The sequence below is a fragment of the Acartia tonsa genome, chromosome 10 (assembly GCF_053477335.1).
Source record: "Acartia tonsa isolate MP-2025a chromosome 10, ASM5347733v1, whole genome shotgun sequence".
Classification (NCBI taxonomy): domain Eukaryota; kingdom Metazoa; phylum Arthropoda; class Copepoda; order Calanoida; family Acartiidae; genus Acartia; species Acartia tonsa.
In genome coordinates this window covers 24,589,901-24,617,715 of record NC_137269.1, presented here as the reverse complement: position 1 = coordinate 24,617,715, position 27,815 = coordinate 24,589,901, and the positions used below count along the sequence as shown (strand labels likewise).

At 34.6% G+C, this 27,815-nt stretch overlaps 6 protein-coding genes and 1 long non-coding RNA gene across 9 annotated transcripts; 6 read left to right on the top strand and 1 right to left on the bottom strand.

Annotated features, from left to right (window-relative positions):
- Positions 1-1,408: 1,408 nt before the first annotated feature.
- Positions 1,409-4,202, bottom strand: LOC145329709 (uncharacterized). Of its 3 annotated transcripts, none has more exons than XR_013883060.1 (4): positions 3,491-4,202; positions 3,194-3,261; positions 2,649-2,765; positions 1,409-1,864 (listed from the first exon to the last, which is right to left on the bottom strand). It is a non-coding gene; the product is annotated as an uncharacterized LOC145329709 (long non-coding RNA). The 3 variants fall into 3 exon arrangements; XR_013883061.1 differs by lacking the exon at positions 1,409-1,864 and having other exon boundaries at positions 1,929-2,765; positions 3,491-3,557; positions 3,962-4,202; XR_013883059.1 differs by lacking the exon at positions 1,409-1,864 and having other exon boundaries at positions 1,929-2,765.
- Positions 4,203-6,546: 2,344 nt separating this feature from the next.
- Positions 6,547-10,557, top strand: LOC145330729 (uncharacterized). The gene is made up of 6 exons (XM_080175395.1): positions 6,547-6,798; positions 7,328-7,443; positions 7,708-7,879; positions 8,347-8,899; positions 9,390-9,545; positions 9,966-10,557. The coding sequence occupies exons 1-6, from the start codon at positions 6,771-6,773 to the stop codon at positions 10,555-10,557; spliced, it is 1,617 nt and encodes a 538-aa protein (XP_080031521.1). The 5' UTR covers positions 6,547-6,770.
- Positions 10,558-10,887: 330 nt separating this feature from the next.
- On the top strand, positions 10,888-12,289 carry LOC145329705 (uncharacterized). Its single transcript, XM_080174069.1, has 3 exons — positions 10,888-11,473; positions 11,701-11,924; positions 12,132-12,289. Exons 1-3 carry the CDS (start codon positions 11,265-11,267, stop codon positions 12,272-12,274), a joined length of 576 nt encoding a protein of 191 aa, XP_080030195.1. The 5' UTR covers positions 10,888-11,264; the 3' UTR covers positions 12,275-12,289.
- Positions 12,290-12,693: 404 nt separating this feature from the next.
- LOC145329704 (uncharacterized) lies at positions 12,694-14,824 on the top strand. The gene is made up of 2 exons (XM_080174068.1): positions 12,694-13,787; positions 14,198-14,824. Exons 1-2 carry the CDS (start codon positions 13,773-13,775, stop codon positions 14,822-14,824), a joined length of 642 nt encoding a protein of 213 aa, XP_080030194.1. The 5' UTR covers positions 12,694-13,772.
- A 736-nt stretch (positions 14,825-15,560) lies between these two features.
- On the top strand, positions 15,561-18,087 carry LOC145330728 (uncharacterized). Its single transcript, XM_080175394.1, has 3 exons — positions 15,561-16,818; positions 17,149-17,235; positions 17,717-18,087. The coding sequence occupies exons 1-3, from the start codon at positions 15,561-15,563 to the stop codon at positions 18,085-18,087; spliced, it is 1,716 nt and encodes a 571-aa protein (XP_080031520.1).
- Positions 18,088-20,195: 2,108 nt separating this feature from the next.
- Positions 20,196-22,084, top strand: LOC145329706 (uncharacterized). The gene is made up of 4 exons (XM_080174070.1): positions 20,196-20,301; positions 20,527-20,658; positions 21,163-21,273; positions 21,469-22,084. The coding sequence occupies exons 1-4, from the start codon at positions 20,213-20,215 to the stop codon at positions 21,551-21,553; spliced, it is 417 nt and encodes a 138-aa protein (XP_080030196.1). The 5' UTR covers positions 20,196-20,212; the 3' UTR covers positions 21,554-22,084.
- Positions 22,085-23,457: 1,373 nt separating this feature from the next.
- Positions 23,458-25,416, top strand: LOC145329707 (uncharacterized). The gene is made up of 3 exons (XM_080174071.1): positions 23,458-23,975; positions 24,209-24,276; positions 24,620-25,416. The coding sequence occupies exons 1-3, from the start codon at positions 23,959-23,961 to the stop codon at positions 24,865-24,867; spliced, it is 333 nt and encodes a 110-aa protein (XP_080030197.1). The 5' UTR covers positions 23,458-23,958; the 3' UTR covers positions 24,868-25,416.
- The last annotated feature ends 2,399 nt before the right edge of the window (positions 25,417-27,815 follow it).

The window sequence follows — 27,815 nt, the reverse complement described above, 5'->3', positions numbered from 1 at the left end:
AGTTTTACCAAAAATGTGGTCAATTTTACAACTCTATTTTTCAGGTTAAGTCCGAATTTTCGGACTTAGACAAAAAAACACAATTTGGTCAATTTTTACCAAAAAGTTGGTAAAATTTGACAAGGTATTTTTTTAGGCTAAGTCCAGATTTTTGGACTTTGCCAAAAAAAATGAACTTGGTAAAATTTGACCAACTTTTTGGTAAAAATTGACAAGGTAAATTTTTAGGCTAAGTCCAAATTTTTGGACTTTGCCAAAAAAAAAAACTTGGTAAAATTTGACCAACTTTTTGGTAAAAATTGACAAGGTAAATTTTTAGGCTAAGTCCAAATTTTTGGACTTTGCCAAAAAAAAAAACTTGGTAAAATTTGACCAACTTTTTGGTAAAAATTGACAAGGTAAATTTTTAGGCTAAGTCCAAATTTTTGGACTTTGCCAAAAAAAAAAACTTGGTAAAATTTGACCAACTTTTTGGTAAAAATTGACAAGGTAAATTTTTAGGCTAAGTCCAGATTTTTGGACTCTGCCAAAAAAAAAAAACTTGGTAAAATTTGACCAACTTTTTGGTAAAAATTGACAAGGTAAATTTTTAGGCTAAGTCCAGATTTTTCCAAACAAACATCCTTCTACTTAATGATAAAAATCGCAAATAAAATATAATGAGGAAATATTCAGACCTAATACTTTCCAAACAAACATCCTTTTACTCAGCACTATTTGCTTTCGTTATATGGAATATGAAATTAATAAAATATGATGATAATGATTTTATTTAGAATTTATTTCATATTATAACATAACAGGTCATATAGATATTATCCAGGTCAATACTGAAACTACAAAAGATTGGCATCCAAGATAACAACAGTCTACTACTGATGCCTAAATGTCGATTGATAACAGTGCCACCTGGAGAGGTAAATTGTAATGCTGCTTTTATGGAGATTAATGTACTGAAGAACAATCAGGCAAGTCTCCTACCTGGAGGTACTCTGACTATTTGGCTGGAAGTTATAAAACCTGGACCTGAAAGTGCAGTATCCTGTCTCTCTGGTGACCTGGAGAATTGTTTTGAGGATCCAGAGTTTACTGATTGTTTGATAGAAACTAGTACCTCCAAATTAAAAGTGCACAAGTTTATACTTGCCTCAAGATCTCCAGTATTTAAGGTAGGTTTTTCCATTCTTACTTGTTAATTAAATTCTTGTCAATATTTTTAGGTAAATTTTTAGGCTAAGTCCAGATTTTTCCAAACAAACATCCTTCTACTTAATGATAAAAATCGCAAATAAAATATAATGATGATAATGATTTTATTTAGAATTTATTTCATATTATAACATAACAGGTCATATAGATATTATCCAGGTCAATACTGAAACTACAAACTTACTAGTATCGTTTCTGTAAATAACATTTTTTAGAATTTTAGCTTGTGGAATGTTTGGAGCTCTCGAGTAGAACTTAATTAATAAACACCGATTGGGCGGATTGTAATCAATACGCTTTATATGTTAAAGTCAATATTTTTTAGAATTTTAGCTTGTGGAATGTTAGGTGTCAACATTGTCGTCATAATAAACACTGATTGTAATCAATACGCTTTATTTAAGTTAATTTTAACTGACTAACAGAATATTCTCTGTTCAACATTGATCGTCATAATAAAACTTATTAGTATCGTTCTGTAAATTATTTGTTAATTTTAACTGACTAACATATTTTCTCGGTTCAACATTGTCGTCATAATAAATAATGAAATTTTTTGTATAATCTGTGACTGTTACATCTTGAGATGGAAATCTAGTTGTTCTCCATGGAACTGCAAAGCTCCACACTTCAAAACTGGTTCAACTCCAAAATCCTGAAAAAGAATATTCATTTTTAAATTAAGCAATTAAAGGATTAACAAATCAAAAAGGCTTACAAAAAGGAAAGTTAACGGTTTTGGGAAAATTTCATGGAGAAAGTAGATACAGCTTGTGTACGTGCCTGCTTATTAGAGAAAGTTTAATTCAGTTATCAATACATAACCAGACTGAGAGAAACTAAGAATGTCTTATAACGGGAATTTGGAGTTATGGTATGAATTAAATAGTCGTATGTTAGTTTTAAGAGAGAGTCTAGAGATTAGAGCCAGAACTGACAATGTCGAGATCCAGAGGGAGGTTTGTAAGAGGTTATATCAACATGGATGGATTACTACACATCTTAATCGCTGCCGTCCTTCCCCTCTGCTGCCCGCCGCTGCCCAGGCTGCCGAACTGGCAGCTGTTCTTCACGAAGTAAACATGCACGAGGATGAATGTAATGCTGTTTAGATTTTAATAATATCCTGAATGTACTGTTTCAATAATATAAAGTAGTAAAATCTAATTTTAAATAGCTACCTATCTAGTACATTATTTTTATGTATTAACTTTTGTCTAACCAGTTTAATATCTATCTAATAAATTTAATAATAGCTTAATTGTTAATATAATTTAGTATACAGTTTCATAAAGGTAGTTCGATGTGTGTCTGTGTATATTAACTTCATATTTGTTATGCTTGTATACATGGAAACTACCTTTTGGGGCCGAGGTGTTGCCGTAGTTGCGTGTAGGATTATTCCAACTATCTTTTATTACAAATAATTAAACACTTACTTTTAACGGATGAATTTCTGACGGCAACAGCTTCATGTTGGTGCAAGAAATGTTCCACGGTCGAATTGCGGTCAGCTTATAATCGGAGAATAAACCCAGCTGTGTGCGAAGCTAAACCTGAAAAAGAATATTAATTGAAATATAATTTATATATATTTTTAATATTATTTTACATAAAACACATCTTATAATATCTTTCTATTAAGGGTATAAAAATTCGTTACGCTTAAAACAATCATAAACCTTAAAGGGCGAATATAGGTTGGATATAATATGAGCTTATTTCAAAGGTGCTATTATATAGATTATAATAAATAATTTAAAGATAATGACATATCTAATTGTATTAGTCTGTTTACAGCTTATAAAACCTGTCTAACTCAAGATAATATTATGTAATTAGTGTGGTTCCCTAAGAACTCAAACACTCTACCATCACACAAGGCTTCGTAGCAAGGTTGAATTAAAAAGGCTTCGGTAAAGGATAGTCTTAATAACATGGCCTAAAATATCCATGTTCTTATTAAAATTATTTTAACACTTACTTCTATGTAAACCATTCACTAATTGCAGCGCCCATATATTTTCTCACGAATCTGATTCCTGGTTAAGTCTGAAAAACAATATTAATTGAAATATAATTTGTTAATATTTCTATTATTATTTATATATATTAATAGTAGAATACTTTAAATATTAAGAATAGGATAAAAAGTCGTTCTTATATCATATATCAAAAAGGTTTAAAAAATTATAAAACAAACAGTTTATCGAAGCAGCTTAAAACCATGCGTAAGGTCCTAAATTATATTGATTTTTTATTACATTATTTAAACACTTACTTCTATCTCGCCAATCTTTAATTGCAGCGCCCAAATAGTTATTTCTGATGAATCAGTGTTGCTGAACCTGAAAAACAATATTCAATTTAAATATAATTTATTAATATTTCTTTTACATTCATATATATTAAACCCGGATTATTTAATATTAAGAATAGGATAAAAAGTGTTTCTTAGATCAAATCAAAAAGGTTTAAAAAAGGCTTAAAACAATTATCCTATTATATAAATATATTAATATTGTTCTCTTTTACAACGAAGCTTTTTATTTATTTTAATCTATAGCTGAAACTCAAATTAAAAATAGGATGAGGCCTCGACTTTTCTCTTCCTACTTTAAGTGCCCCTAGAGGCTTCTAAGGGGCATAGCCGCTAGTAAAACTTAAACCGTTAATCGAAGGCAGCCTAAAACCGTACGCTCAAGGTCCTATATTATTAATGTTTTTATATTAAAATTATTTAAACACTTACTTTTACGCAAACCACTCTTTGATTGCAGGGTCCATATACTAACAGCCAAGACTGAAGGTGGACACGTACTTTTTTAAACTTCTGACTATCATCTCTTTGATTGCAGGGTCCATATATCAACACTAACAGCCAAGACTGGTAGACAAGTACTTTTTTAAACTTCTGAATATATAGCTCTCTAGGAGTTCTTAACTGACATTCATATAAATCTTGTGACATGGACCATCTCCTGTCAATCATACTTGGATATAACACGTATTTTCTCTAAGAGACTTGAACTATAACACTCATTGTTTACAATAGTTTTCAATCGGTATAGCGGCATTCATGCACATGCTCTGTACAGGTATACAACTTTATATTGAAAAATATTTCTTTTATATCCATTGCAATATATTTTTTTATATTTTATCGATGATATTTCATTTAAGTCATTGCAAAAATATATTACATTCACATTAAAAAAAAATTTACATTTATTTAACTTTCGTAACCCTGTTTTCAGATGATAAAATCAACGTGCTGGACAAAGTTGCCAAACTTTAAAAAACACCTTATGTATATAATATCATTTTAATATTTTACCGGTTAATTAATTAAAACTGCATAACTTATATAATTCATGAAATGTTATTATTCGTTGCAATTTTACGATTAAAAATATAACTGTCTTGCAAAGTGTTTTGCCACCTATTCAATCTGTATGTTGGCAACCGTAACTTTCCATCGGCGCAATAATTCAACTGGACTATATGACTACGGTGCATTTTTGTATTTTAGTAATCATTTTTAGTGAAATTACAGTGAATTTTGAAGTTAATATGTATCATTCTGTTTTATAATTCAAATTTTATCATTAATTATTGAAAATTCTTTCTAAAATATTCTTCGTATTCGTTTTTTCTCCCATTTTTGGGACTCTTTTTAGCTTACGTAATATACAGGACTTTTTTAAATGTAAAATTAATAAATATATGTCTTGCACCGTAGTATAAACGGATTGTCGCAAATATAGGAGTACAATTATAAGAATGAAACTACTTTTTTGGCCCAGAGGTGCCGGAGGCACTGGCTAAAAATAACTGTTTTTAATCTTATGCTTTTAGATTTTTATATTCGTAGAAAACCATGCATATAATACGATATGCTAGTTACCTAGTTTTTTTGCGTATGAATGAGAACACCTGTTCCTATCCACCGGATTCGAATGAATACGAGCTATTTTTATTTTGTAATTTTTTATTTCTTAAATATTCTACCTTTTCAGATAGTTCTGAATAACAGGCTATTCAAGTCAATCACCTGGGTACGCGTACATCATAATAACAGGTATGGGTGTATATTACCTGTATAAGATTTATTTTTTTTCTCCTGTTACAAAATTTGTTTTAAATAAATAGGGGGGGGGGGGAAGTTTTGACACATTTGCGTAAACAGGGAGTATAGGCTTTATCTTTGGACTGAGAGTATAGGTTATTAGGGATAAAATCATTCTTATATGATGAATTTTCCCAAGTTTTAATATTTTTTGGATAGGCCTCCAGGTTCCGGAGCTCCAGGCCTTCCCCCCCCCCCCCCTTGTTTAAGGACAAATAAAGTACCGGAAAGTTAAAAAACATTAATCACACCCCTCCCAAAAATAAACAAGACAAACAAAATAATCATTCCTCAAATTAGGATGGATCCATACCAATACCACGAGCTGCATGACAGATGGGACGCCCTCATGGTTAGGATGTTGAGACTCTTCTCCAAGTTAAATATTCGAGTTCAAGAAGAATCATGTGGCATTGATGACGCTGCTGAAATAGTAAAACTGTTATACCATCACGGTTGGGTAGAGACACAATTAAAGAAGAATGAACCTATGCCCGAGAATCTCTACGAGAACGAGAGACCCCGCCTGGATGATACCGAGAGATATGTCATTGACCATGAAGCCGACTGTGCACCTTTCCTCACCAACGTCAGCCCTTTTTTCTAAATAAAACCCAGAGTAACAAGGTAAAAACTACGAAATTATTGCAGGGGTGTATATTCTGCTCCGGGGGGGGGGGGGGAGGGGAGGGGGAAAAAAGAAATAAGTGGATCAATGATGGAAGTTGCTTCAAATCACCTGCTCTTGTTCATGGCTAGTTGTCTTTTGTAGCAGGGGAAAAAATTGTTTTTAACCAAAAAATGTTTCAGAATTCTTTGAGTTTTTTCATTAAAAAACGCTTTAGTTTTCTCATTTTTAATTCAATGTTCTTTCCTTTCAGGGAAGAGAAAGGAGAAGCTAGGAGAAGCCGAGCTCGCCGCCGGCGATTTCATCCAGCCTCCGGATATCCATGCTGAAAGCGAATTTTAATTGTAATTTGTGGCGATATATAATTTCCTGCATATAAACATTAATAAACATTATTTACCCCTAAAGCCGACGATTACGCACGTGTACAGTTTTTTAAGCTTCTGGCTATAGCTCTCTAGGAGATCTTAATTGATATGTTTTATTTTTTGTTTTTTTTTGTTTTTTGATATTTTTGTTATGTTGTTTTTATATTATTTATTATTATTTATTTTATAGCAAATTAACAAATTTTCTGGGTTCAACATTGTTGTTATAATAAAACTCCATGCAACTGCAGAATTCTGCAAAAGTCACGACCAGTGGGGCTCGATTATATATGCGTTCGTCGGCTTTTCAGGGAAGGCAGGAAATTTATATAGGTATTATCCAGGTCAGGACTGGAACAAACAAAATTTTATGTATATATTGTATATAGTTATTTTTTTCAAAGTAAAAAAATGTCAGACCAACGCTGGATGACGTATGTATAATTGGATCACAATTTTGATAGGTAAGTTTAATTAATTTTATAGACAATCAAAGAATAAATAAGGGTATTTTCTTATGTTTGTAACTCTAACTCTTTATTTTGTGAGTTCCTTTGACATTTAATTTTGGTTTCAAAAAGTGTCACTCCCCCCCCCCCCCTTTTTTGCTTTCTCCTTCTTTCGTTATATGTAAACAAGTAATAACCTTATTATTATAACCAGGGGTGTATATTCTGCACAAGATTTATTTTTTTTCCCCTGCTACAAAATTTTTATTTTTTTTCCCCCCTAGATTTTTCTGAAAAAGTAGGGGGGGAAATAGAAAAATATTTAAAGAACTCTATATTTCATTTATTTTATCCCTCCTACCACACATTTTTTTAGTTTTTTTAACCAAGGAGGGGGGCAAAATGGAAAAAATGTTTTCAGTTTTCTTAATTTTTACATTTTTTTTTCCTCCAACCACTTATTTTTTATTCCCCCCCCCCCCCTGAGCAGGGGATCCCATGCAGAATATACATCCCTGATTATAACATATACTTCTTATTTCAGGAGTTACCTATACACCCCTGTTAGACGTTATTGAAATGGGAGACAATTTGATTGGTACACTCTCTAAAGCTCTACTGAAGCGTATAAGAAGTGGAGATAAGACGAAAAATGTACAGGTGACTTTTTACAACTAATTATTTCTACATATTTAAGATGAGACCTTACTTTTCATTACTGTACTTAAAGTATAATCTATGCTCAACTTTAATTTCTATTTTTCACTTGCAGTCAGCGCACTATAAACATGCTTGCTCTTACACCAGTATAGTCATATGTACTGTAATCAATTGACACGTGTAGCTTGCCCAAATAACGATCCATAACAACTCCCCTATATTATTTTAAATAAGTAATTCACTAATTATGTAATCTTTTTCCAGTTGCAGCATAAACTGAGGTCCATAAGAAAACTCTTCTGTAAGGTAACGAGAACCAGAAAATGGCGCATGCAGAAACATCAACAAAGTGAAGACAGTCAGCCATTACTAGAAGAAGAACAGCAGGAGGATTTGATGGATGTGGAATATGAGAACGAAACTGCATCGTCAAAAGGTAACCTACAATATCTGTAATATAAAGTAGAACGATGTCGGTCTGTCTGTTTGTTGTTTGTTTGTCCAAATTCCCACAAACATTGTCTCCCAATTTTTGTTTTTTATTTTCCTTTCAATCTAAATTTCAAACAATTGGTTTGATCAAACGTTAGTTAAGTTTGTCTCAAGATATCCTTGTTCCAGGGGTGTATATTCTACATGGGATCCCTTAACCTAACCCACCTTCACCCACTCTCTACATTTATCTACTTTTTCTGGAATTTTTAATTTTTTAACTTTCTAATTTGACTAGTTTTTCTTTACGGCATTATCCTTATACTAAAGTAACAGGATGTCTGTGTGTCTGTTCAAAAGGATCTTGCTAACCGCTGAACCGATTGGGTTCTCCTTTACAGGGTACCTTCACATAGGTCCCGGGAAGGTTTATAACTATAAAACACCATGTTTAACATCGTATTTTTTTAGGTAAAGTTTGTACAGGCTGCAATACCAACTTCACAAAGGAAACCGAAAGTATATGTTATCAATGCTACACAAACCAAGTTTTGGAGCGATTAAATAACAATCCTGAAGAAACAAACTACATTAATATTGTTGTAGACAATATTAACAACAATAATACCAACGATAATAATGATGCAGACAATGACAGCATTCAAGATGCCGAGGACTGGGACCACGTCGAATTGTTTGATATACCTGAAGATTATTTTGACCCAGATGATGACGATGACCCTGATGACGAACCTGATGGCGAACCTGATGGCGATCATGACGGGGATAAATTCAAACATCTTACAGAACTTGAGAAAGAAATTGTTAATGATTTCAGAAGCGTTTGTGTTCTAGACAACCCCATCTCTCACAACAAAGTTAGAATCATCCTGGCAATTCTGAAACGCTCGTGTATTTTCAAATTTCCGTCATATAATACATTATTCAAACCCAAATACAAAGTTGAAATCAAAGAAAACAAATATAATCCTACAAATGCTCCTGGTTCACTGATTGAGTGCAGGTATGTTTATATACGATTTAGAAAGCGTAGCATTTCTATAATCATTACCAGAATTTCCGTACGTCCATTCTAAACATGTCGATTTTTCTCCTTTTTTAACAACAAACTTTCAAGTGTTCTAATTATCAGTTTGATCATTCTTTGGTATATTGCTTCCTGCGACAACTTGAGAACAATATTATAAGCGAAGCCACTCTATAATTAATTCCTTAAAATTTAAGTATGTGCATAAACCTTATCCTTCTTGAAGTATTTTTTTTTAACAAATTTACTTACATTCAATTTTGGTTCGACTTTAATATTTTTAAATTCAGTTCAGATACTTCACAATTGTTAATGTCCGTTTGTCGTACCGTTACAGTGCTTTGGTTTTTATGGATGTTGTCATCCTTGTTCCATTACTTTTCATCGTAATATTATTTGGAGCCCGATGGTGCAAAATTTCTTTGAATTGTGCAAGTTTTAGTTAAAAATATATTTCTTTTTCCAGATTCCCTACCTATGAGATCCTCCAAGACGCCATCACAGACTTTAAACGGTTGAATGGACAACAGGCCGTTGATGATCATATAACTTTTGACATCTCGGGCGACGGAGTGAAAGCAGCTCAGGGATCTCATATCTCCTATTATACTGTCTGGATTAGGTAAGTAATTAATATATTGTGGATTTGAAAGGGTTGGGTTGGGATAAAGTTCTTTTCATATACAGCATGACCCTCGAAAAAATATTTTTTAGGATTGGCACCCTATATTTCAAAGGATATCAAAATATTTGTTTTACATCAATTGACAGCCCAGATTTTTAAAGCCAAAGTTTAGGAAACCATTCAATAAACAAATAAGAAAGAAAACTAAGTTTACAATTGATACTTTTTTCTATTGCATACATATATAAAAATCTGTCTTACTGTATACCAGGACTTAATTAATACCATAAGTAAACCTAGTTTTTACCACTTTTACGGTAAAATTTTACCAGCCTTTACGTTTTATAAATCAGTGACTACAATTTTAAGTCTAAGGTATTAAATGCTATTATTATTAATTCTTCTTTATTATTTCAGGTTATTCTTCAACAAGGATTTCAGTGTTATATTGCCAGTCAGCATATTTGAGAAGACGAGGAGGCGTCCCTACAGTTACAACTTTCTGGATAATGTTACCCGATTCATCAACAAACTAATTCAAGAAGGATTACCTGGACATACCTTTCAATGTAGAACCATCATCCACGATGCCGTTGCCAGAGCCGATGTATTCGGCATTCTTGGCCATGGATCAAAAAATGGATGCCCACACTGTGACCTTCCAGGGATGGCTTTTTCACAGACTTATCTCCGTCAAAAGAACTTGGTATTGTTCGAATCAATGAATGTATTTTACCCCAGTGACAGTCAAAATATGGGTACGCCGAGGTCTGACGAGAAATTCCGCAAGTTAGAGGAAAATAATCAGAACATGAAAACCAGTTTTTCTGAGCTTGACCCGAGCTTGGATTTAATACAAGATACCCCCAGTGATCCGATGCACGCGTTGCACCTGGGCTATGTAAAGAAAGTGATGACGTACCTGAAGAAAGGACGTAATAGTTATCCAGAATTGGAAGAAGAAGACTTAGTTCAAATGGAGAGAATTACAGGGATGTACTGCATTTGACTAAAGAAATGACGCGTAAAATAGGTGTTTTCTTCGCGCATTTCTCGGCACTGCGATAAAATTCTGCATTTTTAGATTTATGTCTATTACACATTATTTGTACGCCTTGTTATGCCGCTTAAAAGAGTGTTAGTTTGAAAAGTTTAAAGAACTTAAATTTTGAAAATTTTCTCCTTATCACCCATATTTTACCATGAACTGCAGTAACTCCAATTATAGATGAAATCAACGATCAATTGAAGCTTGTTGGCGATTTTGATCGCGTTCCCCGTACGTCCATCATGCGCCTGACAGAGAAGAAGCTAGCCCTCAATTTGAAAAGTTCTGAATTCAAAGTACTGGGCTTTTACCATATGATATTTTATGCAGAGGTAGGTTTTTACCATATTATAATCTTTTTAGAATTTAAAGCTTATTTCAGTTTCATTATATTGTATAGCAATAACATTCTTTTTAAATTTGCGCACGTGTGCTATATTATATATATATTTCTATTGAGGAGGGTGGACTTCCAATAAGTATATAGGGCGAAGCCCCTAGAGGCTAGGGGCGAAAGAGCTAGTTTTACCTTAAATTATTACAATGTTTTTTTTTTCCAGTTGGCAAATCTTAAAGATGAACAACGTCTGATATGCAAGTTTTTATTCCACATATTGCGCAGTCTCGAAGAGCATATAACAACTGAACGTGTGGCTGAGCTCAAGACCATGATAATGGTCCTGAACTCAAAATTGGCGGAGATGTACGGCGAATCGTGCTTGAGTTACAATACTCACATGCTTTACCATATGCCGGAACATGTCCGCCGATTTGGACCATCCATGGCGTTCAGTTGTTATGCTTTCGAAAGTGCCAATCATGTGATATCAACTTACATCCGAGGATATAATTTTGGCCTTAAAGAGGTTTCAAACAGGTAATACTATTTTTTTTAGTTGAGTTCCTTTGACTTTTAGTTTTGGTTTCAAGAAGTGTCACTTCTCCCCCCCCCCCCCCACTCTTTACAAATTTTAATGTAATTTTTAAAAATGTAACATAACTTTCTTTCCGTGTATTGCTGATCAAACACTTAAGCTATAACGATTTCACCAGCAACATACCTTTCCGTTTAACAGCCATTAATGACATAAATGACATATTTAGATTGTTGATATTTCACACAGTGAAACCGTACATAAATGAAAAGCTGGCTGTCAGGGGAAAAAGGAATGCCAACAAACGAAAGTTCGAAAGAAATCAATTCTATACAGACTGCCAAGACCTCTACTTTGTCCCAGACTGCCGTCGTGATAAAACAGTATGGTTGGTCCACAAAGTGAGGACATTTTTTCCGGCATACACCTTTCCTGAAGATTCCAGAATAATAGGTAGGGGTGTATATTTTGCACATGATTAATTGTTGTATAGAAATATTTCATGAACTATACATTTCATCTAATTCCTTTTTAACCTACCACAATTTATTTGTAATTCTCTTATCATGCCAGGAGGAGAGTGTGGTAAAGGGGGGGTCTAGGAAATATGAATTAAGTTTTATGGTTTTAAACACTGAAAATATACACCCCTGGTATTAGGAGTAGGCAAGACTGACGATCCCGAAGACTATAGCCATCCTCCAACACAACTAGCCTCCAACCTACTGAAGTACAGAGTAGCACATATCTCCGTACACCTGTTGCATCAAGATGTCTCCATCGTAATTCCTATCGGAATTTAATTTTGTACATTGAAAGCAGAGAAAGGGGGGAGGGGGGAAATGACACTTTTTGAAACCAAAACTAAAAGTTCCATATTGTACCCTTATAAAACAACTGCCATGCAAAATGACAGATCTGTAACTGTTTCTTTAGTTCAGTTCCTTTGACTTTTAGTTTTGGTTTCAAAAAGTGTCACTTCCCCCCCCCCCCCCCCTTTTGTTATAATATGTATGTAAAATGTTGTAAAATTCAACTGAAGGCCCTTCCCTCTTTATTTGGAATTTATGTGAAATGTACTTTAAAATATTTTTTTCATTAAAATTATTTTTTATAGCTAATTTTAAAAAAGGCATGTCAACTTAATTTAGCAAAACCCTACCTTTTTGGCCATCGATGGGTATGAAGTTAAAGTGTTATAAGTCTAATCTGTAATTTGAAAGAGTACATGTTTGCAATTTAATTTAATTTTACATAAAATTTTAATTTCTGTCTACACATTTCAGATTTAAAACTATGCAAATTGCCCATGCCAACGACCTGGATACAACAGCGTAATTTCGACTTGCAATTGACCAAGCTAGATCCCAAAATGACGAGGACTGGAAAGAGTGCTAGTTCTGTAAAGGTAAAAATTATATTTAAGGCCTAATTTACTATTGTACAAATTGCTGCTACCCTTCGCTCTTAAAACTTATAAATTCGCATGTTACCGGATCGAAAGGAAAACCTTATCGGTTCATGCTTAACAGACCACAAAAGATTATTGACCAAGTATAATTATTTATTAATTTTCCACAGTGTGTTTAACATTTGATATTAGTAATTAAAATTCTAGGGGCGTAGCCACTGCTATCTAATATCTTATTATGCATTGTAAATACAACAATTATTTCTTGCTTTAGAACAACAAGCCTACTGGAGGTGGCAAACCTAATGGAATTGCCAGAGGTGGAAGTGCCAAAGCTGCAAATGCCAAACCTGGAAGCAACAAATCTACTGGAGGTGGCAAAGGTACAACAGCAAAGGTAGAATTTTAAGTTTTATTGTTATCGGTTTTTGGTTTGTTGGTGTTTTGTTGTTAAACTAAACTTACTAACATGATGTCTGTTTGTGGGTTGGTACCAACAAATCTCGTTAACCGTTGAACAAATTGGGTCCCTCTAACCATATAACTTAACCTAGCCTAACCTAACACAGTCATTTTGTCGGGAGAGGGGGGGGGGGAGGGTAAAGTTTTAAAAAATAGAAGAAAAAAATTAGGATAATGCCGGTGTTGTTTAAAACTATAATCCTCGGTAAGTAATGCTTTACAATAATTATCTATATTATTTTTAGAACACAACTAGAACCACAACATCTCCAATAAGGCCAATAAATATTACCCCACCTCCATCTCCATGGGCACGGCACCACTCCGCGAGTCAACGGACCGCGAGAGTTGTAGTTCCTCCTGCAACATCATCACGATCCCAGTCCCAGTCATCACGACCCCAGGGATCATCTGGCCCTTCTGGTGAGATGGAAGAAAGCGAGGTATTATTTTTATTTCATTTTGTCATCCAGAGGATACAAATTACAATTATTTAGGATATATATCGACTTAGCCTGGAAAAAATAACTTGTAAGATTTGACTAAATTTTTGGTAAACATTGACCAATAAAAATTTACCTTGTAAATTTTTACAAACAAGTTGGTCAAATTTTACCAAGTTGATTTTTTGGTCAAAGTCCAAAAATCTGGACTTAGCCTAAAAATTTACCTTGTCAATTTTTACCAAAAAGTTGGTCAAATTTTACCAAGTTTTTTTGTTTGTCAAAGTCCAAAAATGATGGAAGATGCTTAGGATCACTTGCTCTTGTTTGTGGATAGTCTTCTTTTCTACCACGTAGTTTTTAAAATACCAAGACTTGAAAATATGTGGTTTAATATGTTTAATTTTAAGGATTTGTTCACCGGGGCCGTTATGAACCAAATTCAGAACCAATTTCAGCAGCTACGTACTTTCTTGACCTCACAAATGAAAAATCAAATAGAGCCCATTAATGCGTCCATCAGAAACTTGGTAAACAAAACGTCCACAAACCATGAATTAGTGAAGAATGAAATCAAAGACCTGCAAGACAGTGTATCAAGAGATATGGCTGAAAATACTGTAACCCTGACAACAGAAATGAAGAAAACCGGCAAAATTGTGGAAACCTTGGTGACTGATCTAAGAAGACTGACCAATGTGGATGAGCTTGATGAGGAGGAGGCGAATAAAGGGCCTAGTGAGAATCAGGATGTTGTCGTGGACCAGATTTTCTCACCAGAATTTTACAAAGAAAGAATAAAGAACCATGACCCCTTGGAAAAAGATGGTTATATGCGAAGAGAAGAAATTGTCTTTTTCATCCAAAATTTCGAAGACTCACTGAAAGTGGATAAAGGCTGGCAAACCTTACTGAAAGTATGCCGAGACATCATAACCTTCCTATATGTCGTGTTCGAGCAGTTCACCTTTGACGCCCGCATCACCGCTGCCTTTTGGACTGCTCCGGAACTTATTGATGACGAAACTGGTAAGTAAATATTATTTTGTAAATTTGACATGATGAGAAAACGTTTAAAACAGGGAGAAGGGAGGTGGGGGCAAGGGAAATAAACCGAATAAAAGGGGCATTCCTATTCTTGCTAGCAGGTGACCATGTACAATAATCTTTTTATATATATATTTTATTTGTGAAAATAAATCTTGTGCAGAATATACACCCCTGGTACAATAATAAACATGTACCTATGCATAGTTAATTGAAAATTTCATTATTATTTCAGTGGAACGTTTCTTGGATCATTGTAAGTTAGTGCTTAACAAGACGTACCTACATGAAGCTATCCCACCAAATTTGTGGAGAACAGGAACCTATGTGTCTTCAAGCGACCTTTTTCTAGTGAGGAACCACATACAAGCTTGTAGGTAATTCAATTATTTATCGCATCTATTCCGCGTCTATTAAATGTGAAAGTGGTAGTTTCACAAAATGCATTTCAATGTTCTTTAGTTAAAAAAGTAGTTTCACGAAATGTTAACTGCATATTGTATTCTTGTTAAATTGTTAAACTACATTTCTATGGCATATGTTTCAAAGAATTTCAATTTTGTACCATGTATTTTTTTATGTGGCAAGACTTTTAGTTCATCTTTTCTTGATATATGTTATATGTTATATATTGAGACTGTTTTGATATAAACCCTTTTTTTATCTAGGTTCAAGCGCAATTTCGAACACACTTTTAAAAAGGACGCGACTGGTTTTTGTGAAAATATGAAGAGGGCCGAAGATTATATGATTGCTAATGAGGATCCTGTCTGCTGGAGGTTATTTCGAGGGCTGGTAACGCGAAAACAAGAACGCGCATTGTCAACCCCCCTCTACAAGTATGAACAGGTTTTTGAAATCAAGCCAAGCAAGAAGACAAGCAATAAGAAAGGCAAGAAAGACAAGAAAGACAAGAAAGACAAGAAGGAAAAGCCACAGAAACGATCACCCTTACAGATGTGTGAATTGTATCTGGCCCCTGCAGAGATACAAAGAATTAAGCGGCATATTAAACCGAAGACAATCACAACTTCAACACCAGGTGTTACAGCCGAAGACAAGAAATTTTACTACATGTTAGGTGCCCACTCAATGGGTTGCTTACCCCACGAAGTTCAAGGAAAGAACCAGATTTACTTGAAAAGAAACAATGACAGGTCGAGTACTACATTTCAGATCAAAAATTATGCAGACATTGGGAATGCAAAGAAATCCAAGCAATTTTTCAAGACAGTCCATAGTGATAAGAAGGTTATACAAAGAGCTGTAATGTATTATTCGTACGCCACAAACAATTTGAAACCAGAAATGAGTGAAGAACAGACAAAGATTCACAATGCCAGTGAGAAAGCAACAAAAATTTCCAGAAATAGAAAGATGAATGCTGCTGATGAATCCACTGCTGATGATTCCACTGCTGATGATTCCACTGCTGATGATTCCACTGCTGATGAATCCACTGATGGTGAAGACAATGATGGTGGAGGCAATGCTGTTGAAGACAATGATGCTGAAGGCAATGCTGTTGAAGAAAATGGTATGGAAAACATTGCTGATGAAGAAAGCAACAATGGTGAGGAGCTTGTAATTGATGACGGAGGCGACGACGTTGAAATGAATTCAAATGATGATCAGATTGGGAATGAGTTACGCATACCACCCGCGGAGAATCCAGCAGTAACTCCAGAACCAGTAAAGCAACCAGTAAAGCCACGTAGGTTATATGAAGATCCAATTGTCAACAGCCAGTCCAATAATAAACCCAAAGTAAATGTATTTGAAAACATCACAAGCTCCAAAAGGAAGAAGCATGGAAAGGGCTCGAAAAAGTCGAAGAAGATAATTATTTCTGAAACAGACGATGAGGGCCAAAATGTGGGAAATCTTGATGATACAGTCCCAATGCAAGATGATGAACAACCACCAAACTTTCCACCACTGCAAAGACAGAAAGAATTTTATGGACGAAATAATTCAATCACAGGTACATATTTGTTGAACATTAATTATTATTTATAAGTTTTATCTTTCCTCGTATTGTGTATATACTGCACAAGATTTTTTTTCCTCTGCTACTAATTTTTTTTAAATTTTTCTTCCCCCCCCCCTAGTTTTTTTTCACCAAGTAGGGGGAAAATTGAAAAATATTTAAAGAACTCTATGATTTATTTATTCTATCCCTCCTACAACACATTTCCTTTTAAAATTTTTTTTTCAACCAAGTAGGGGGGGTGGGGGGGTGGAAAAAATGTTTTCAGTACTTGCTTTTTGTTTGGAAACGTATAAAATTAATGTATAAATTAATTATTTACAGGCAACAGTAACGAGAGACAGGTGACTGGAAAGGCAACAAGTGTCGTGGAGGAAAGCAGCAGTGATGAGAATGATGAGGATGCCGAAGGTATTGTTATTTATAGTTTGAAAAACGTAGGAACTGTATCACCTAAATTTAAGTTTATTAATATTTTAGTTGAGAAGTAGTCTTAGATAAAAACCCTGTGGATTAATTTTGTTTTAAGGGAAACTTCGTACAGGCCCTGACAGGGTTTTAGGCTAAAATTTGTATGGGCGCAGCCGCTATCTATAATACTAAGTAGCTTAATGTCTGTCCGGCCGTCAGAAGCTTAAGATCTCAGTAACCACTGAATCGATCGAGGTTACGGTAAAATTTTACCACCTTTTAAATCGTATAGGCTGGTAAAATTTTACCATAAAAGTGGTAAAAACTAGGTTTTTTATGGTATTAATTGTATCCTGGAGATCGGATTCTACTCTTCTGTGTATTGGTCCTGCGGTGATTTTAAGCTATTTCCTTGGAGGGGGGGGGGGGGGGTTGGGTAACATTTATACTATTTGAAATAATGACTATAATAATTATTTAGATGATGTGCCGATCATTCCAAAGAAGAACCGGGAGCGAAGGCAAACCGCATTGGAAGCCGAAGCAAAAACCAAGAGAAGTTTACAGCTGGACTCAAATGAACCATCATTCGAGGTGGATAACGAAGATGACGGAAACCAGAGTGACGAAATTTTGGAGGTTGAGGACATTGAGGACAAGAATGACGGCAATGCAAGTAAGGAAATTCGGATACATCCATGTGGAATAATATTACCCAAACTTGCCATTATAATTGAAAACCACACGGGTCATTATGAGGTTGTTGCAGTAGGCTCAAATGTTTCTATATACAACCAAATGGAAATTTTAGAACTCATCAACATTGACGGTAAGTTACAGGTCTTAATGTAATAAATGGGGGGGGGGGGTGGGCGAAAGTGACACTTTTTTGGGGCTTTTATTGGCGGTTCTCGGCGGTGGCGACGCCGTTTCTTCACAGTTCCATATTGTACCCCTATAAAGGAACTGCCAATGCAAAATTCCCCCTTTTATCTTTGATTGGCATATAAATATAGGGTAAAAAATATTGCTTGTTTTCATTTGAATCTGATTAATAGTAACTAATGTTCATATAGGTATGGAAATAATATTGAAGCTACAATTATGTACATTTGCTTTAACATTTTTTATTTCTTTGTAGGAGAAAAAGCAAAGTGGAAAAAAGATGAAGAAGAAGGTGATTTAATTTCTGACATCAAAGAAGAAGCACCAGAAAGTGATGATACAGATCAAGGTCATCAATCAGACCCAGACACTGGAACTGGCAGTAGTAGTAGTAGTGAAGAAGAAGAAGATGAACGCAGGCCAAAAGCAAAAGTGGCCCAAAAGCCAAAGCCTACCAAAGAAGTTCCTAAACGTCCCAGAAAACAAACAAAATTTCCATCAACGAATCAAATTGAAGCGGTGTTGTACAGAAACCAGAGCAGAGCAAGCACGAGCAGAGCACAAAATGAAAGCCGGGAATATGCTGAAAGTTGCGGAGGCACATCAAATCCTGATGAAGACGTAAACCCACAACCAGGTTGTAGTTATAGTCAACTCAGTGCAGAGCCAGGTTGTAGTAATAGTCAACTCAGTGAGCAACCTAACCAAATTAGGATGCAGCAAATGTTGAACAGAACAAATACACATTTGCCCGATTTCGGCCAGCGTGGTGAGACTCGGACAAGAAGAGATGCCAACAAACGAGTAAAGGCCAACATGAAGAGGCAAAGATTGTGGGAACAGGGAATCAGGCCTGAAGATGAAGAGTTAGAGAAGAAGAAAAGATCAAGCTCCAGACCACCACAGAGAGCAAGTTCTCAACAATGTTCTCAGAACATAAACAATTACAGTATCTTTGGCAGCTACATTACAGCTGATTCGGGAAAGGGGTGTATATTCTGCACAAGAAATATTGTTTGTCCACGGCTAAAAATTTTTAAAATTTACAAATGTTTTCAGTTTTCTTAATTATTACCTTTTTTTCTTACCTCCATCTATTTATATTTAATGAAATATAATATACATCCCTGTGCAGACTTGGAAAAAATATTACACATCCGAACCATGTAGAATATACATCCCTGGCAGAATGGAGACAAGTATTATTCGTCGGAACTTTCGTCTGAAAACGAAGTACAAGACGAAGAACAAGACGAAGAACAAGACGAAGAACAAGACGAAGAACAAGACGAAGACCTGATAGCTCCCAGTCAATCCCAATAATTCCAGGACTTTACGTATATATATATTTATATGTAATTTTTTTTTATGTCATAAGTTTCATCTTCAACTTTTTTTTATAATATCTAGAAAGGAGTAGTTTCCCAAAATGCATTTGAAGTTAATTTAGTGAACCGTATATTTGAACCTGTTTAAATGTGTTTAAACTTTATTTATATGGCATAAATTTGAAGAAAGTTAAATTTTCTACCACGTACTTTTACCATCTTAACAAAGAAAAATATGCAATTCACAAAATTAAGTTCAAATGCATTTTGTGAAACTACCCCTTTCCACCTATTAAGTTTAATGAGCTTAAAGTTAAGAGCTTAAACTGAAAATTTTTTGTTGTATAATCTGTTGCATTTTTGGTAATTCAGTATATAGCAGTTGTAGTTTACCCCCTAAACTAAGGAAAAAAAGTATTCACAACTAGCTTTTGTTAATTTTATATATTTGTTTAATTTTGTATATAAATATTATATATATGACAGTTATCGTAGGGAATGTTTTAATTAATACGGTGGTAGATTTCCATGGTAAAATCCGTAATGTTTCTGTGCTGTAATTAAAAAAGAGAACGTTTCAAATTTGTATTAACTTTTTGTAAATGAAATTTGTCTATATACTTGTTTACAATATAAGATATACCAATATGTGATCTTGCTGGACCCTATTATATTAAAATTCCCTACGTCAGTTTTTTGGACATTTATTCATGAAAATTTATAATTACCAGTGATAATTTGTTTCTTTTCAAATTTAATATAGAATGTCCGACATGTCCATGTCAGCCACAGCAGCAGCCGACTTAGAGAGAGACGAACAGCACGAAGAACAGAAGCCGGAAACCACAAGTGGGTGAGTAATATTTTAATATGTATAAAACGAAGTAGAATGATGTCTGTCTGTCTGTCTGTCCGTCCGTCCGTCCCTAGCTATATTTTGGTAACCATTCATCGAATCGGATTCGACAATCCATCACAACATAATTACATAAATACATATTACATATTTTTTGGTAATTACTTCTTTGGGCAAAGGTCCGATTACCTGGGATATATAATATATATTTATATATTTCAGTGATAGCGAAAAAGAGAAGAACGAAATGAGTGTGTCTGAGCCTGAGCTGCCTGCTAAGCTGGCTGACCTGCCTGATACCCCTCCTAAATCGTCTGATACAGAAGATTTGAACCTAACTTTGGATTGCACTACGTAAGTTTATTTATTTTTGTTACCATTCTATTTCTGTTCGGAAGGTGGTAGTAGCCGGATTGAAAAGAGTAGGATAAACATTATTGTTATGGCGAATAATTATAGTTTCATTCAGGGGTGTACATTACGCACAAGATTTATTTTGTTCCCGTGGTACAAAATTTTGTATTTTTTTCCCACCTATTTTTATCTCACCAAGTAGGGACGGAAATGGAGAAATATTGAAAGAACTAAAATTTTTGGTCCTACCACACATATTTTAGTTATTTTCCCCCCACCACCTGAACAGGGGATCCCATATAGGATATACACCCCTGATATTTCAAATTAGCAGCTACGCTAAACCCTCTAATATGAAGTATATCTCTTAAAGTTTCTTTTGCCACTCCCTTCCCTTGCCGGTACCTATGAGAAGAACCCGATCTGTTCAGTGGTTATCGAGATCCTTCGGTACATAAACACGGACATCCTGTTACTTTAGTATTATTATTTTTTATTTTTCAGGGACGACGATGGATGGGAGACAATGCAGAAAATAAAACAAGACCTTAGGGCAGCAAAGCAAAAAATTGCTTCTTTGGAAGAGGAGATCGCTTGTTTGGAAACACAAACAAAGTAAGAAATTTTTTTCACTTCTTTTTTTGGTATTTAATCCGGGCGACTGTGTTGTAAATGATTTTTCGGTACAGACAAATTCACCTTTATATATTACAAAACTAGCAAGTATGCCTCTAGGGGTAAGGTGGGAGGGGTAAATGTGGACCAAAAAAAAAGTTTACTATTTAATTATAATATGATTGCTTAATTCAGGGAGCAATCCAAGAGATGTCCGGCGGCACAAAAGGATGACCAGAAGGTCGGACAAGCCTCTGTTATGGAAGGAGAAGCAAAGTAAGATATCCTATTATATAAAGTAGTAAGCGTTTTTTGTTTGTCCCGAAGGATAACCGCTAAACCGATATTGTTCTCCTTTAAAGTGAAGCTTCTTATAGGTCCTGGAAAGGTTTTAAACTATTTTTGTGCAGGGTGTCTTCACCCCCTCCCCCAAAAAATATTTTTACTCTTCTGAAACTGAAATTGAAAATGGGAAGATGTTGATTTTTCCCCTTCCAACCTTAAGTGCCCCTAGAGGTTTCTAGGGGCGTAGCCACTAGTTTCTTTTAATAATCTTTTTTCATACTTTATCCGGGCGACTGTGTTGTAAATGATTTTTCGGTACAGACAAATTCACCTTTATATATTAAAAAACTAGCAAGTATGCCTCTAGGGGTAAGGTGGGAGTGGTAAATGTGGACCATAAAAAGTTTACTATTTAATAATAATATGATTGCTTAATTCAGGGAGCAATCCGAGAAATGTCCGGCGGCACAAAATGATGATCAGAAGGTCGGACAAGCCTCTGTTATGGAAGGAGAAGCAAAGTAAGATATCCTGTTATATAAAGTAGTAAGCGTTTTTTGTCTGTCCCGAAGGATAACCGCTAAACCGATATTGTTCTCCTTTAAAGTGAAGCTTCTTATAGGTCCTAGAAAGGTTTTAAACTATTTTTGTGCAGGGTGTCTTCACCCCCTCCCCCAAAAAATATTTTTACTCTTCTGAAACTGAAATTGAAAATGGGAAGATGTAGATTTTTCCCCTTCCAACCTTAAGTGCCCCTAGAGGTTTCTAGGGGCGTAGCCACAAGTTTCTTTTAATAATCTTTTTTCATACTTTATCCGGGCGACTGTGTTGTAAATGATTTTTCGGTACAGACAAATTCACCTTTATATATTACAAAACTAGCAAGTATGCCTCTAGGGGTAAGGTGGGAGTGGTAAATGTGGACCATAAAAAGTTTACTATTTAATAATAATATGATTGCTTAATTCAGGGAGCAATCCGAGAAATGTCCGGCGGCACAAAATGATGATCAGAAGGTCGGACAAGCCTCTGTTATGGAAGGAGAAGCAAAGTAAGATATCCTATTATATAAAGTAGTAAGCGTTTTTTGTCTGTCCCGAAGGATAACCGCTAAACCGATATTGTTCTCCTTTAAAGTGAAGCTTCTTATAGGTCCTGGAAAGGTTTTAAACTATTTTTGTGCAGGGTGTCTTCACCCCCTCCCCCAAAAAATATTTTTACTCTTCTGAAACTGAAATTGAAAATGGGAAGATGTTGATTTTTCCCCTTCCAACCTTAAGTGCCCCTAGAGGTTTCTAGGGGCGTAGCCACTAGTTTCTTTTAATAATCTTTTTTCATACTTTATCCGGGCGACTGTGTTGTAAATGATTTTTCGGTACAGACAAATTCACCTTTATATATTAAAAAACTAGCAAGTATGCCTCTAGGGGTAAGGTGGGAGTGGTAAATGTGGACCATAAAAAGTTTACTATTTAATAATAATATGATTGCTTAATTCAGGGAGCAATCCGAGAAATGTCCGGCGGCACAAAATGATGATCAGAAGGTCGGACAAGCCTCTGTTATGGAAGGAGAAGCAAAGTAAGATATCCTATTATATAAAGTAGTAAGCGTTTTTTGTCTGTCCCGAAGGATAACCGCTAAACCGATATTGTTCTCCTTTAAAGTGAAGCTTCTTATAGGTCCTGGAAAGGTTTTAAACTATTTTTGTGCAGGGTGTCTTCACCCCCTCCCCCAAAAAATATTTTTACTCTTCTGAAACTGAAATTGAAAATGGGAAGATGTTGATTTTTCCCCTTCCAACCTTAAGTGCCCCTAGAGGTTTCTAGGGGCGTAGCCACTAGTTTCTTTTAATAATCTTTTTTCATACTTTATCCGGGCGACTGTGTTGTAAATGATTTTTCGGTACAGACAAATTCACCTTTATATATTACAAAACTATAGCAAGTATGCCTCTAGGGGTAAGGTGGGAGTGGTAAATGTGGACCATAAAAAGTTTACTATTTAATAATAATATGATTGCTTAATTCAGGGAGCAATCCGAGAAATGTCCGGCGGCACAAAAGGATGACCAGAAGGTCGGACAAGCCTCTGTTATGGAAGGAGAAGCAAAGTAAGATATTTCTTTTAATATTATTTTTTCATACTTTATCCGGGCGACAGTGTTGTAAATGATTTTTCTGTAAAGACAAATTCAACGTGTTCCTTTATTTATTAAAAGCGAGTACTAGCAAGTACGCCTCTAGCTGGGTAAGGTGGAAGGGGTAAATGTGGAACCAAAAAGTTAACTACTTAATTTAAATAGATTATTATATATATATTGTTTAATTCAGGAACAAAACAGCTGCAGCTGGCTCTCCAGAAAATTCGGATGAGAACGAGGTTAAGGAAGTCACTGTTATGGAAACACCAGCAAAGTAAGATTTTTTAAAAATTGTTTTTACTACTTTATCCTGGCGACTGTGTTGTAAATGATTTTTCTGTACGCTAAACCCTCTAATATGAAGTATATCCTTAAAGTTTCTTTTGCCACTCCCTTCCCTTGCCGGTACCTATGAGAAGAACCCGATCGGTTCAGCGGTTAACAAGATCCTTCGCTACATACAAACAAAAATCGTTTTACTTTGTAGTATAGATTGTTTAATTTCAGGATGGAAGACAAACCGGATTTTGATATAATTTATGAGAACATAAAGAATCCAGGACCAAAAAGCCCAGGTATAGTACAATATTTATACTAGCGACTGTGCCCAAAGCATATAGTGAAACATTTCTGTACTAGGCACTAAGAAAATGCCGTAATACATTGTATTATTACACTAGGTTAGGTTAGGTTAGGTTAGGTTAGGTTAGGTTAGGTTAGGTTAGGTTAGGTTAGGTTAGGTTAGGTTAGGTTAGGCTAGGCTAGGCTAGGCTAGGCTAGGCTAGGCTAGGCTAAAACTAGAAATATTACTCTTTCTATTAATACACTAGGTTAGGTTAGGCTAGAAAAAAAAACTATTGTAAAATTGAAGTATTTTTTTGTAAAAAAAAGTAATTTTAAAAAATATTTTAATTTCAGTGTATCGGGTGTCAGATGATGAGCAGGAGATGTTTGAACCACCCCCTCCTACAATCACGCCAGCATCAAAACTGAGTAGGCGCAAAAGAAGTGCAACACCGGGGAAAATCAAGACCTGCGCCCATGGACGCAGTCCCCGAAGCGAGCTGCCATTGAACACAAGACTCATCGAATGCACCTATATGTGTCCAGACTGCCGCGTCTTCTTTCACAAGAGGCAAAAACAAAGAAAAGAAGGACAAAAGTAAGCTGATGTATAATAGTCCTTCCAGTCAGATCATATATAAACTATTTGTGATAAAAAAGTGATATATATCAAGATATCTTGAGTCAAAAATATGTTTAACCACCTTTAATTTGTACGTACATTAATCTATATGACAGTTTTGACAGTTTTGTTCTGACGATGAGAATATTCATATAATATTATATTTGAAACCGCTATTCCTATATAGCAAATTTTTGAAAATTTAATAATGGAAAGTAACTTCGTAATATATTTTTCTTGTGTATAAAAATGTTCTAGTATAAAGTACAATTAGAATCCAGATCTCAGCAATTAAAACCTATGTATATTTGTGTTAATTTCTCAGCTTAAACCGATTAAACATGCAGTTATATTATCTGTAAAACTATGTAATATTTGGTCATTTAAACCACGTCTAGAATTATAGACTAATTAAGAAAATTTCTGTGAATATATACCTATATAGTATCGCGCTATCGTACCTATGTAAATCATTATGTAAAAAAATATGTTTAAGTGTTTCAATCAATAAAGATAATAATGAAAACAATTTTTTTTTTATTTTTGCGTTTTGTGTACAAGCGAGGTTTTTCTATAATTAAGGTCGTTTTTTACCACTTTCTCGTGATTTTTACCACCCGTTTTTACCACAATTATTGGTAAATTTTTACCATATTTACCCTATTTCTGGTAAAATTTTACCAGTTTAGGGCAAAAATATTACCAGGTGTTGAACAGTTTTACCACTTTTTCGGTAAAATCTACCAGAAATTTGCGGTAAATTTTACCAAAAAAGTGGTAAAAATTGGTCAAAATCTGGTATAAATTTGCGTCCTAAAATGGTAATATTTTACCGGAAATCTGGTAAAATTTTACCAATAATTGTGGTAAAAATCGCTGGTAAAAAGCGTCACAGAGTACCACCAAAAGTGTTTTTACCACGATTACGGTAAAATTTTACCACCTTTTAAATCGTATAGGCTGGTAAAATTTTACCATAAAAGTGGTAAAAACTAGGTTTTTTTATGGTATTAATTCGATCCTGGGGGGGGGGGGGGGAATGGGCTTCTTAATATGCTAAAGGCAAAGCCACTGGTACTTTTTAAACAATCAACAGCAATAACTGATGGGTTTAGTTAAAAGTAATGGGGTAACGCAATACTTATCTGCAAACATTGAGATTTTATCGAAAATCTATTATTTTTGAGAAAAGGAGCTTTCTTAAAAAAGAGTTACATGAAAAAATATAGGATAAAGAGAGGGGTAGGTTTCTGGTAGAATCCATAAAGGTGTGTGTTTTAAGGCTTAAAAATAGTAGTAGAACGATAATATTCACTAAATATGTGTATTTCTTATTGAAAAGAACTATAGACAAAAAAAAATTTTATTAGTTAACATAAATTTTAATTGTTCTACTACTGTTTTTAACTTATAACATTTACATTTACGGATTTTACCAGAAACCTACCCCCTCTTTATTTTTGGTATACCATATTCATTTTGGTTAAACATGCTTGGGATGGAGTCCAATTTATCGCCTATTGACCAATCCCTGTATGAATGTATTATTTGTTGTGTTAGGAACTAGAAGCTGTACCCCTAGAATCTAGGACCTTTGGATTTATAGGGTAAAGAAGGGACAAAATATAGCCTAAAACCATTTCAAGACTGGACTCTTAAAATAAGATAGCCCGAAACAATCCTAAGACCTATGTGGAGCTTGCCTTAAACGGATAATTCAATAAGTTCAGTAGTTATTACAATCATAAGCTTCAAACAAAAAAAAACTTACTATTTTACATAAAAGGATAATTGAGAGGAATTTTTACCTTCAGGTGTCATATGCCCTACATTATTTACTATTTTTCCTGAAAAAATAATGTGTGATATCTACCAGGGAGGGAGTGGGCTGGTTATTACACTAGGCCCCAAAGTTTCTTATTGGTTTAACTTAACAACTTTGGTTGGTTAATTAAGATGAGTGTTTTTTTCGTTTCAACCACTAATTTTAATCTACAGAAGAGGTTATTTTGTGTAACCTCATATAGAATGTACATTAATTTATCAGCCATTGTCTTATCCCTTTAGACCCCTGTTAATATCTACTGTATTTCTACAACTGGCAAGAGGCAGGCTTCTTATTTTTCTTACTATGGGCCAACAAGTATAAAGTATGCAAAACTGAGAATCATCATAAAAATTTAGATGTCTATTTTAGAAAGCAGACGAGGAAAACAGCTGAAAAGAATAGTGGACTTTTTGGAGTCTTGATTGTTGATACGATTGTAATCAATACAATCATCCTTTTGCTTTAACCATTAACCTATTTCTCCTCATAATCGCCTTATAGAACTGATGCATCATGTAGATGTTTAACCCTGCGGGGCACCCCAAAAGTTTACCTATTTTTTTTTGTAAAATGGATGTTTTTAGTGAACACTAAAGTGCGAGGGATTTTACCAATAATTTTTTCCATTTTTTAGACCATTGTATATATGTAAACAAAGGTTGATGTGTGTATAAATAGGTCTCATATGAGGTTAGTCCACAACCAACCAAAAAATATGAACGTTTATACCCATATGTACGTAGATTTTTTGTGAACAAATTAATAAATACTTTTAAAAAGAAAAAAATAAAGGCAGTTGCTTCCCCGATAATTAGAAAGTCTTGCCGTTGCTGAGATCTTTTACTGTTGACGGAATTATAAACTGACAGTCATCAATAATTCTTTACTGGTATTTAAAGTTTGATTATTAATATCCACTTTTGTTGCGGTTCTCATGATGGAAATGGAATGTTCAGCTGTCTTGAAAAGTACAGCTTGAAGTGTCATGTGTAACGTCTATTATCCAGCTCTTTTTTAGGGGTTTCCTTTCCCGCTTCTCCTCTCATCCTCCCTTTTTTAGATGTATTTTTATGATGTCACACATGACACTTTCCGCTTTC

Coding starts and splice junctions, on each gene's coding strand:
- LOC145329707 (XM_080174071.1), top strand. Junction 24,277..24,619: donor TCCAGGACCAAAAAGCCCAG/GTATAGTACAAT, acceptor TTTTAATTTCAG/TGTATCGGGTGTCAGATGAT.
- LOC145329705 (XM_080174069.1), top strand. CDS start 11,265: ATGATAATGGTCCTGAACTCAAAATTGGCGGAGATGTACGGCGAATCG. Junction 11,474..11,700: donor CTTAAAGAGGTTTCAAACAG/GTAATACTATTT, acceptor TGACATATTTAG/ATTGTTGATATTTCACACAG. Junction 11,925..12,131: donor TGAAGATTCCAGAATAATAG/GTAGGGGTGTAT, acceptor CCCTGGTATTAG/GAGTAGGCAAGACTGACGAT.
- LOC145329706 (XM_080174070.1), top strand. CDS start 20,213: ATGTCCGACATGTCCATGTCAGCCACAGCAGCAGCCGACTTAGAGAGA. Junction 20,659..21,162: donor CTAACTTTGGATTGCACTAC/GTAAGTTTATTT, acceptor TTTATTTTTCAG/GGACGACGATGGATGGGAGA. Junction 21,274..21,468: donor TGTTTGGAAACACAAACAAA/GTAAGAAATTTT, acceptor TGCTTAATTCAG/GGAGCAATCCAAGAGATGTC.
- LOC145330729 (XM_080175395.1), top strand. CDS start 6,771: ATGTATAATTGGATCACAATTTTGATAG. Junction 6,799..7,327: donor TTGGATCACAATTTTGATAG/GTAAGTTTAATT, acceptor TTCTTATTTCAG/GAGTTACCTATACACCCCTG. Junction 7,880..8,346: donor CGAAACTGCATCGTCAAAAG/GTAACCTACAAT, acceptor GTATTTTTTTAG/GTAAAGTTTGTACAGGCTGC.
- LOC145330728 (XM_080175394.1), top strand. CDS start 15,561: ATGAAGAGGGCCGAAGATTATATGATTGCTAATGAGGATCCTGTCTGC. Junction 16,819..17,148: donor ACGAAATAATTCAATCACAG/GTACATATTTGT, acceptor AATTATTTACAG/GCAACAGTAACGAGAGACAG. Junction 17,236..17,716: donor GAATGATGAGGATGCCGAAG/GTATTGTTATTT, acceptor ATAATTATTTAG/ATGATGTGCCGATCATTCCA.